Source organism: Arvicanthis niloticus, chromosome 1 (assembly GCF_011762505.2).
Source record: "Arvicanthis niloticus isolate mArvNil1 chromosome 1, mArvNil1.pat.X, whole genome shotgun sequence".
Classification (NCBI taxonomy): domain Eukaryota; kingdom Metazoa; phylum Chordata; class Mammalia; order Rodentia; family Muridae; genus Arvicanthis; species Arvicanthis niloticus.
The window spans coordinates 71,851,611-71,862,712 of record NC_047658.1 but is presented as its reverse complement, the minus strand read 5'-3'; the positions used below and the strand labels follow the sequence as shown (position 1 = coordinate 71,862,712).

The 11,102-nt window shown below is 43.9% G+C and overlaps 1 protein-coding gene across 5 annotated transcripts in view; it reads right to left on the bottom strand.

Moving 5' to 3' along the window:
- Positions 1-3,387: 3,387 nt before the first annotated feature.
- Stim1 (stromal interaction molecule 1) overlaps positions 3,388-11,102 on the bottom strand; it is a 170,165-nt gene continuing 162,450 nt past the window's right edge. For 2 of the 5 annotated variants that reach the window (XM_076939275.1, XM_034502763.2), the window contains 3 exons: positions 10,071-10,137; positions 7,644-7,680; positions 5,110-5,307 (listed from right to left, as the gene is read on the bottom strand). In XM_076939275.1, the coding sequence (XP_076795390.1) occupies positions 5,263-5,307; positions 7,644-7,680; positions 10,071-10,137 (149 nt within the window). In that variant the 3' untranslated portion in view covers positions 5,110-5,262. Of the gene's footprint in view, positions 5,308-7,643; positions 7,681-9,743; positions 10,138-11,102 lie in introns of all 5 variants that reach the window. The other 3 variants (XM_034502754.2, XM_034502745.2, XM_076939265.1) reach the window with 2 other exon arrangements.

The following is an 11,102-nucleotide window of genomic DNA, read 5'->3' as shown; positions in this document are numbered from 1 at the left end:
GCCAACTGCCAAAATTCTAGATCAGTGCCTAGCCAAGTCGTCATCAGAGAGGATTCCTTCTGCAGCTTATGGGAGCAGATGTAAAAATCCATAGTCAAACATTAGACAGAGAGAGCCCAAACTGGAGATCTCCATAGATCCCTCTCCCCTCAGAGCTTAGAGAAAGAATTGTAGAAGATATAGGTGTGGAGGACACCAGGAGAACACGGCTCACTGAATCAACTAAGCAGGCCTTATAGGGACTCACAAAGATTGAAGCAGCAATCATGGAGCCTGCAAGGTTCTGTGCTAGGTCCTCTTCATGTATGTTTATTAGGTTGGTGTTTTTGTGAGACTCCTTGCAGTGGTAGTAGGGGAGTATCTGACTCTTCCATCTGCTCTTTTGACCCTTTTCCTGCTACTGGGTTGCCTTGCACAACCTTGATATGTGGGTTTGTACTTAGTTCTGTGCCTTGAATCTTGTTATGCTTGATATCCCTGGGAGGTGTACTCTCTTCTGAAGGGAAACGGAGGAGGTTTGGATGGGGGAGAGGGAAGTTAGGGGGAGAATGAGAGGAATGGAGAGAGGGGAAACTGCAGTCTAGATATATTGTATGAAAGAGTACACAATAGGGCTAAAGAGATGGCTCAGCGGTTAAGAGCACTGGCTGCTTTTCCAGAGGTCCATGAGTTCAATTCCCAGCAACCACATGGTGGGTCACAACCATCTATAATGGGATCTTATGCCTTCTTCTGGTGTCTGAAGACAGCTACAATGTACTGTGTATAACATAAAATAAATAAATCTTTTTAAAAAAACAGTAAATAATAAAACTAAAAAAAAATGGTGTCGGGGGAGACACTATTTGGAAAGAGGAAGAGTATAATAGGGTAAAAGTTTCTCCATTTTGTCTCAAATAAAGCTATCTTTGATTTCTACCCACTCCCTGAAAAATCCCATTGGAAAGCACCCAACCCTGTTCTAGAAACTCAGGGTCAAAAAGCTCCAGTTAACTGCATATTCTTGGCTCTTGTTAAACTGCTTGATTCCCCCTGCAACTACCAACCAGTATGTAGTTTTTCTGTGTCCTTTGTCTTTAAAAACTCTCTGTAATATGCATTCAAGGCTGCTCTGTGAGAAGTGTTTCTCTCCAGGCAGTCCTTGGCTTGCTTAATACAAACCATCAATTTGAACTTTGGTCAAGCTGAGGACCACTGGTGTAGCAGTGACTCCCGTACTTGAATGGGCTAGGACCCTGGCAAAATTCAGAGATACTCTAAATTCTAAAGAGAGGCCCTTATCTCTCTATGCTAATAGAACTGCGGAGAACTGAGCCAATGCAGGCTATCTAAAGATAGTGATCACCTCCAACACCCAGAAAAGGCATGTCTCACAGACAAGGCTGCATACCTTCTTGCCTTTGACTCATAGTTTTCTATAAACTGTAAAGGCTACAAGCATGCTAGAAAAAAGGACTGAGTTATTTTTATCCCCAGTGACAAAAATATGAATAAATCCATTTCCCTTTACCAATTTGTATCCTCATTTCTTTTGATATGCAGAGAAACCAAGATAATAGGTTTATGGACCTAAGAATGAATGCAGTTGAGAAGAGGGGGTGAATAATATCAAAGAAAATGCTATTTGAACATGCTGTTCATGCATGGAGATGCCAATATAAACCTCAATATTTTATTCAAAGACTGTATGCTTTAATTTTAAAAAAAGGCAGGGTCATACCACTAAGTCTGACAATCATAGTCCAATCCCCCAGAATACACACAGAAGAGAATCAGCTCCTACAAGTTGTCCTTTGACTTCCACACAAAGGCTATGGAACACACAGGCATGTAATAAGTGTTCTTTTTTTTTTTTTTCCCTTTAAGATGGTTCAAAAATAGTATTGCCAAGTGGGTAGAGTGGCATATATACAAGGACAGATTCATCTGCATGATGAGTTCAAGGCCAGCTTGAAATACATAAGACCCTGACTCCAAAATCTTAAAAAAAAAAGAAAAGAAAAGAAAAGAAAAAGACTGTCAGGTTTATTTAATAAAACTGAATGCCAAATATTGTGTAAGGCATGATCATACTAAAGTCTTCACCTAAAACTCAAATTTAACTAGAAAACAAAATTTTCTGTATTTTATTAGGTATCTCTTGACCAGAGAGCTTCCAGGTATGTACACTAGAGTTTCATTCACCCTAGGCAAATGAAGAATAGTTTCTTTATCCCTTTTGTTTTTGTTGTTGTCATTGTTTTTTGTTGGTTTTGGTTTTTTTCCAAGACAGGGTTTCTCTGTGTAGCCTTGACTGTCCTAGAACTCACTCTGTAGACCAGGCTGACCTCAAACAGAGATCCATATACCTCTGTCTCCCAAGTTGCTGGGATTAAAAGTGTATGCCACCACAGTCTACCCCTTTTATGTTTTTCAAAACACTAATTTATTTAGCTGGGTTATGTATTTAATGCTAAATACTGGCCCCCAAGGTCTGATTCCCTCAGGGATGAGGAAATCCTATCAATAACCTCTAGTTATAACTTGCCATGTTCTGCTTTCCTTGCTTTTCCTCTGATTGTCCAGCCCTCATGAACAGTTCCCACAGTCCCTTATCTCATGATGTCTTTTCACTTCTCTGTTCTTTCCTCCTCCTAGTCTCTGCCTCATATCCTCGGGCACATCAAGTGATACTATGTAACCCTGCTCCTTAATTTAAAACTATTGGTTACATAAAGATGCCTACAGCCTATAGCTGGGCAAAAGAGAAGTAGGTGGAGCTTCAATTCCCTGGGCTTGGGATCTGAGGCAGAGACCAATGAGGAGGAAAGAGCAGAGACTCGAAGAGAGAAGATACTATAGAATAAGGAACTGTGAAAACTGGTAATGAGGGCTGGCCAATTGGAGTGAGAGCAGCCAAAGCAGAAAATGGCAAATTATAACTAGGGATTATTGATAGGGAAGTAGATAAAATAGCTTAGAGACCTGATATCTGCCCAGCTCTAGTGCTTTTAAGGCTATTATAAATCTATAGGTTTTGTGTCTTTTATCTGGGAACTAAAATCTCAGGTGGGGTAGAAACCCCCAATTCTATTTACAACAACAGCCCAGTTTACAGAACAAGTTCCAGGATAGCTAGGGCTACACAGAGAAAACTTGTCTAGGGGATATGGGGGGAGAAAAGAAGAAAATGTATTTTTTGTACTCCTCCTTGTGCATGTACCGCATAGCACATGTGTAGAAATTAGAGGACAATTTCAGAGTTGGTTCTCTCCTTCTACCATGTGGGTCTCAAAGATAAAACTCAAGTCTGTAAGGTTTGATGTCAAGTGCCCTAACCCACTGGTTCACCAACCTCTTAATCCTGTTTGTTAAGCCACAGGGACACAATAAGAGTCACAGCCATAATAGGTTAAAATCTCCTACATGCTTTATTGGACTTCAAAGAATCTTATGAAAATAACACAGAAAAACCCATGTGAGGGTGTCCAGGGGGCACCAAGGCAGTCTACAGCCTAGCACCCGCCTAAGACTAGTCCCAGCTGCACCTAACCCAGGCCCAAATTAGGAACACAGGGTAAAGGCATGACAGAATGGGGCAGAGGGAAAAATACCTTTACAGCCATAGCAAAAACAGGTAAAGGAGAGAGTTGTCTGGAAGATGGGAGGCATGGGGGGGGGGGGGGAGAAGTGGTCACACAGCAACCTTCACATACATATGCCATCTTCCTTCTCCACCCCTTCCCCAAACCAATTGTGTCTGTTTGAGCCTGTGGCCCAGGCTATGCAGTAACATGAAAATGGAGTCTGACAAAGGAAGGATGCTGTGCAGGCACTTGGGAAATTCAGGAGATTTACTTATTATTTATTTTTTTTACTCTAAAACTTTGTCTTTTGGTTCAAATACAACATCCTTGCCCAAGGCTCCACAAGAGCCCTACGTCATCACTGTGGCTCCCATAGCCAGGGGAGCCAGTTGTCCTGAGCCCCAGTAGTACTGACGCTTGAGGAGCTTCAGGGCAGCACCTCTTAAGAGATACACTCCTACAATATAGGGGAGCAGAGGTAAGAGGAAGGCAGATGTGGGCAGGGCAAAAGAGAAACGGCAACTGCCTTACAGCCCACAGCTTTGGCATCTACTCATCCTCCAATTAAGAGAAGTCTCTCCCACAATCCCAAGCCTGGTCTCTCTGAAACTCTGGTGACTTGTTCCCTGGGTGTGGTTCTACTCCCTGAATGGAGCCCTGGAAATCCGAATGAGCTCCAGAGTGAGGTTCCCTCCAGTCCACCACACTTCCATAGGACAAACCCCAGAGATTGGGACCTTGGCCCAGTCTGGGGTAAGCAGAATGATTGTGAGTAGGATGAACAGATCTGAGGTACAGGTGTCAGAAGTTACTCCTCCTATCTTCCCCACAACTGCTAGGAACGTTGGGGAGTAATGGGAGCCTGAAAGCAGGAGACAGAAACAAAAACCAAACCTCAAAACTGGGACAGCAGAGACAGAAGCTGGACCCCAAAAGTGGAGTAGGAACTGAGGGAACAGCAACTAAGACATGCACTGAAGTGGAGAGGATGTGACAGCAGCAGCCCATGGTTGGAAGGGTTTCAGGGCAGGCAGGCCATGGTCAGTTAATAAATAATGATGACGGACCAAGGATGAGCAGGGCAGGTATGTACAGTGCCCAGGCCCTTGGGCCAGCCCCTCCGAGCCCCATTCTAGGGGCCAGATATCTCAAAGAAAGGAAGGGAGGTGAAAGCAGAAGACCCAGGGAAGGACAGGCCATCTCAACATTACCACCCTATTCTGCCTACTTCTTAAGAGGCTTCTTAAAAATTTTGAGGGGAAATTTCTTCCTGCCTGGACTAGAATCTGTCTCCTCACCAATAGAACCATTATCCTCCTCAGCCACAGCCTTCTTGCCAGCCAAGTGGGGAATTCGAGTGTTTCGGCTACCCTGCAGAGCTCGGTTGTCCCCAGCTGGAGATGGTGTGTCTGGGTCTGGGGAACTGGGGCTATGAGAATGGGAAGAATCCAGAAGTGGGGAGCCACCAGGTAGGACTGAGGGGTTCAGCTCCATCAGGCTGTGGGCCTTGTCTAGGCCATGGTTTAGCGCCAGTAATGTCTTCTTAGCCAGAGCAGGGCTGTCAGGCAGTTTCTCCACCAGAGATCCTGGATGAACCCCCTCAATCAGCCGATGGCTGCCATTGGAAGGCATGGCACTGAGAGCCTCATCTGCAGCACGGCCCGTCTGAGGAGGCTTGGGGGCCACACGCTGGCGGTCACTCATGTGGAGGGAGGACTCCGAATCGGAATGGGTCAAATCCCTGCAGATAAAGGACAAAGAAGAAAAAGGAACATAGAATACAGGGAAATGGAAAAAAAGGTGCAGAAGAGGGAAAATGTTGAGAAGGCAAAGATAGGCAGAAAAAAATGAAGAAAAAGAAACAGGTAGCAGGGAAACGGGATGAGAAGAAAAGAGACATGAGTAATGAAAGTTGAATAAATCATCAGGACGGGGTAAGAGAGGGGACAGAATTGGGAAGCACGGACAGGTTGGAGAAGAAAAGGAGGAAAGTAGGTTGGGTAGAAATAGGAGAAAGGGAACAAGAACGAAAAGAGACAAACAAAAAGAAACAAAAACAAATGTCATTATATAGCATCATTATCATCAGGCCAACAGCTTTGCAATAGCTGGGCCTGGTCCCTACTGAATTCCAAGGTGCTACACTGATATAAACCACAGGCTCAAATTCCATAGGCATCCTCTTCAATGATCTGCCTTCCCATGGCTGCCAAAGTTTCCTAGGCCTCAACCTAAGCTACCATAGAAGCTGCATGTTGTTCCAAATCATGTTTTCCATGCCTTTCTCCCTCCCCCCCCCCCCACTTACTCTATCACACCTGGGATGCATGCAGTCTGGGCCAGGATCCAAAGAACAGAACATGCAGTCAGCAGGTCTAACCAAGGCTGGGGAGGAGACATTAGAACAGCCTTGCAAACTATCCCCTCATTCAACCCAAAGGCCAAGATGTTGCCTCTTCCTACCCTCTCACAGAATTTATAGGTGGGCATGGAGAAGTTCTGCAAAATTAAAATTAAAAAAAAAAAAGGAAGTGTGGGGTTTGTTTCAGAGCTCTGCTGACAGGGAGAACATAAAGAGGCATAGGAAGAAAGAACATTGGCCTTTAAGGTACAGGGGTTGAGAAGAACTCTAGACCCTTCTGTGTAATCTTAAATTAGTCATATAACTTTGCTGAGTCACAATTTTTACCCAACAAGGATGATATTAAACTAATTATTTACAAAATTGTTTGGAGGAACAAAAATCTTAACAAAGCATTTGCAAAACCGCAAAGTATTGTAGAAGTAAAGGCAACGAGCCCAGCCAACCTGGAAGGCCAATATGAAGACTAGTCACAAGAGGCTTTCTTTGCAGGTCTGAATTATGGGATCATGCCATTATACACTGGACACACACAGAGTCTAGTTCAGAGACTAAAATCCTTTTAAGGGCTTGGCTGAGCCTAGGAAGTCCATAAACCAACACCAGATGCTATTGCTCCTTCCTTTACAACAAAGAGGTGACTATCAAAAACAAAGGGTTCCCTATCAATCTTAAACTTTTCTTCACTTTCCCAGAGGCCTGAGAGCCCACAATAGAGGCAGAGGGGAAGGTCAAAAGAAAAAGTATAAACATCTAAGTTAGAAGAATATGAGAGAAAACACAGGACCAGATAAGGAAACCAAGGATCAAGGTTAGGAAGGGTATCAGCCTCCTGAAACATCCAAAAGTAAAGGGTTGGCTCATAGCTATTATAGGTTTCTTTCTCAGGGAACAACTAACTAGCAGGAACTCCACAGCCAGTTGATCTTCCATGGGGCTTTGTAGCTGAAGGGAGACAATACTAGCTCCAATTCTACTACTAAAAATACTGTTTCCGCCACATAGCCCATTGTCTGTAAATATTCAGGCTCCTACTTATCCTCATATATCTGACACCGGTCCTTGCTTCTATCTAAATATGTCTTCACCAATGCACATCTGTAATTCTAGTACTTTGGGGCCAAAACAGAGAGCTGCCCCAAACCCAAGGCTGGGTGTAGTATCACACACCTATACCCCAAGCAACTGGAAAGTAGAAACGTGGGGATCATAAAGTCAAGATTACCCTTAACTACAGAGCAAGTTTGAGGTCTGCCAGGCCTATAACTTAAACATTTAAAAAGTGTCCTTGTTTCTCTAGGCACATAACAATCCTCCACATAAATGCATACCACTAAGAAAGTTCTAAGACATTCCAAGAATCCACACTAAAAGTGGTGGCATTTTTAAACTGAGGAGGTAAGATCCTAAGAATTTCTACCTTTATACATCAGGGAAAAGATATAAAATAGCTTGGACTTCCCAGCCTCACTTTTTCTGACCCACAGTCCTGAACTTGCTCTTGATTTTTATCCTTCAATGCCTCCCTCATCAATTAAAAGCTAAGAATCCCATAGAAAGATAAGGGTCTAGGAGAAAGCCTTAGTAGATAAAAAGAAGGGAAACGCCCATTAAGGTTTGCTCACCTTCCCTCCCTGAACTTCTGAGACCTTTTAGGCCAGAGCTATCCCTCCCCAAGGCTAAGCTGCCTTGAACTCCCATCCCAAACTACTAACCTTACTAGAGAGCCTGTTTGCCTTTAGAGATGATCCTCTGGTGCATGGTGCAAAAGAAAATTAAGCAGTGAACAGGCCAGGTGAATGCAGATACTACCCACCCTTCCTCCCCACTGCCCTGGGCTTAGGCCTCCAAGCATGGAATGCCAGCAACCCAAACCATCCCAGTCCTCTCCATAAGTACTGGGAGGAGCAGTCTCTCTTCCCACACTTGCAGATGAAAATGAGGATGAGAGTGAACATGAGCAACTGTGCTAAGTAATAGTCCTAGTAAGGACAGTCCTTTTGTGGAAGCAAAAGGAATATCTCTCAAGGATAATTATCCAGGTTCATGAAAAAGCAGAGGCAGAGAGATGAGGCTGAGTCAAAAGAAATCAACAGAGTAAGCAGGCTGCAGCTCAGCAACCAAGATCGAGCCATAGTCACAATTTCTGGGATGTAGAGCTTCTTCCAAACGTGAGTTCCTTCTTAGTCCTAAGCTTATCCCATACAAGATCAACCCTTGATCTTCGCCTAACATTTTGATATATTAGCAGGGAAAGTCAATGAGCTGCCAGACCAAGCTGAGGAGAAACTTCCAGCTCTTTTCTAGGTCACTTACTGAGACCTTTCAGAAGAACAAACATCTTGAATGAAAAGTCAAGAATGTCCTAAGTATCTCTGCAGCCTGTGAAAAATGACCCTTTCAGAGCCTTAACTACCTACTTTAACAACTAAACATTTTAATTGCTGCTTTTCTTGTCCCAAATTTCCAAGTCTGTATTCCTTCTCCTGTACTATAATTCCATGAAGGCTGTACTCATTTACTCAGTCAGGCTAGACACCTAGGTATCAAACTAGATTCTTATTTCTGTACCTGGTGGCCAGTTATAAGTAAATCATCTTCCCAAACCAAGGCCTCAATACGCCCCCAAGTGGTACACTGCAATGCCTCAAATCCTTAGTCTTCCTTTTCTCCCATACACAGGCCACTAAAATGTTATTTATAAAATGGAAAGATTTTAATTCTTATTTTATTACACTTATTTACTTTGTGTGTTTACACACATGCACATGGCACAGATGCAGAGGTCAGAGGGCAACTTCCTGGAGTTGGCTCTTTCCTCCTAACATGTGAGCTCTTGGGTTCAAACTCAGGTCAAGCTTAGCAGCAAGCACTTGTTCCCGAGTCCTCCAAAATAGAAGTATAGCCAATTCGCTTTCATTCAGAAACCCATTTTTGTTTGTTTGTTTGTTTGTTTTTCAAGACAGGGTTTCTCTGTGTAGCCCTGGCTATCCTGGAACTCACTCTGTAGACCAGGCTGGCCTCAAACTCAGAAATCCGCCTGCCTCTGCCTCCCAAGTGCTGGGATCAAGGGCATGTGCCACCACTGCCCGGCTCAGAAACCCTTTTATGATACTCCATTTCTAAAATGATAAAGGCCAAACCCATAGCCTTTCTGACCTTTGCATCCTTCTGAACTCATCCGCCACATACATAGTGTTTTCACTACAAATGTATAATATGTTCTTACACCTCCATTCCTCTGTACACAACATTTCCTCAAGCTAGAACACCCTTTTTCTTTCTCTATGTACAGGGTCTCACCACAAATGTCATCTCTTTTGTAAAGCATTCCACCTAGATACACACTGTTAGTCATTCCTCCTTCCTCAGTACCCCAGAGCACTTATGAAATTGTTGCAGTTTATCTGTATGCCTTTCCCAAGCAAGACTATAGGTCATAGTGACTGGGATTGCATCTTATCATCTATGAATCCCCATATTCAGAAGTGCCCCACACAGAGTATAATTGTTTAAGGAGAAAAGGAAATGAGATGACTGATCTAAAAGTGCATAATTTAAACAAGTGATACAGGATCATGAGGGAAGAGGACTGCTACTCATTTTTAGAAAAAGCCCCAAACAGCAAAGGAAAGACAGGTGTAGGAAATTAAGCTGACCTTAATCAGGAATCTTCTGAACTGAGAAAGGAAAGGACAGGGAAAGATTGCCCACCACACCTTCCAGAGGTCAACAAGCAGCAGCAGGCAGCAGGCAGAGGCCAAGGTAAAAGCAGTAGGAAGGGAAGGAAGAAAGAGAAGAGAGATAGCTGATACCCCAAGCTCTCTGAATGCCCAGACATCACAGCGATGTTGTCAGAAGGGGTTGGGTCAGGGTAGGGATCCATCTGGAGGAAATAGGAAGTGCTGTGGTGATAATAAACAGGGTGAACATGGACGGTGTTGATGGTGGTGGTGGTGGTAGTGGAGGTGGTGGTGGTAGCGATGGTGGTAGTGGAAGAGGAGCAGGAAGAAGAAGCAGAGGCAGATGGAGGGCTGGTCCCGTGGCCTTCAGAAGTGAAAGACTGTCCGGATGAAAGGCTACGCATTCGCCGCAGAGATACCCGGCTTGTCAAGAAGTGGCCAGCCTCGCCCTCTACCAACCTCTGAGATCCTAGGCCAAGCTGTGGCTCCGTCAGGCGCTGCCGGACACTGCTCTGCAGGCTGGGGGCTGCAAGGAGAGTAAAGAGAATATAAAAATTGGGCACCCAAGCTGGGCACAGGCAAGCAGGTACCCATAAAGATATGCCTGCTAGACACCTCTCTGGACCTTTGATACCCAATCCAGAGAAAAGGACACCACCTCCCAGAAACCTCCCCCTACAGGACCTGAAAGGATGGGAAATTGTAGAGAAGGTGCCCGGGGCAATTTTAGTGGCAACTTCAGTAGAAGGAGAACTAAGGCCAATGTCACTATAAAGGGAAGTTGCAAGGCAGTTAGTTAGTGGGACAGGCAGGACAGTAGAGGACAGGGATGAGGAGCAAGGTCCGGGAGAGCACCAAGAACCAGCCTTTTCTTTTCAGCCAACCTCAGAAAATAATTCACAACACAGACAAGGACTTGTACACAAACATGTTCACTGGATCATTATTAATTGTTGCATGGAAGCATGCATAAAGTCAGAATGACAAAAGAAATTAGAATGCATCTATTTTCTGGCAAATGACAGAGATATTAAAAGTGATACTTATAAAAAATTTTTAATAACATGGGAGATACTTATTAAAATGTTCTGGAGCTGGGTGTGATAGGACATGACTGTAATCTCAGCACTTGATAGACTGAGGAAGGAGGATTATGAGTTAGAAGCCAGCAGACTATAAAGTGATGTACAGGCTAGGCTAAGCTATATAGCAAGACTCTGTTACAGAAAAATAAACAACACGAGTTCCAAGAAGCCAGGCAGTGGTGGCACACGCCTTTAATCCCAGCACTTGAGAGACAGAGGCAGGTGGATTTCTGAGTTCGAGGCCAGCTTGGTTTACAGAGTGAGTATCAGGACAGCCAGGGCTACACAGAGAAACCCTGTCTTGAAAAACCAAAAAAAAAAAAAAAAAAACAAAAACAAAAAAAAGCCAACAACAACAACAAAAAACCCAAACAAACAAACAGCTCCAAGAAATGAAAAAAGATGA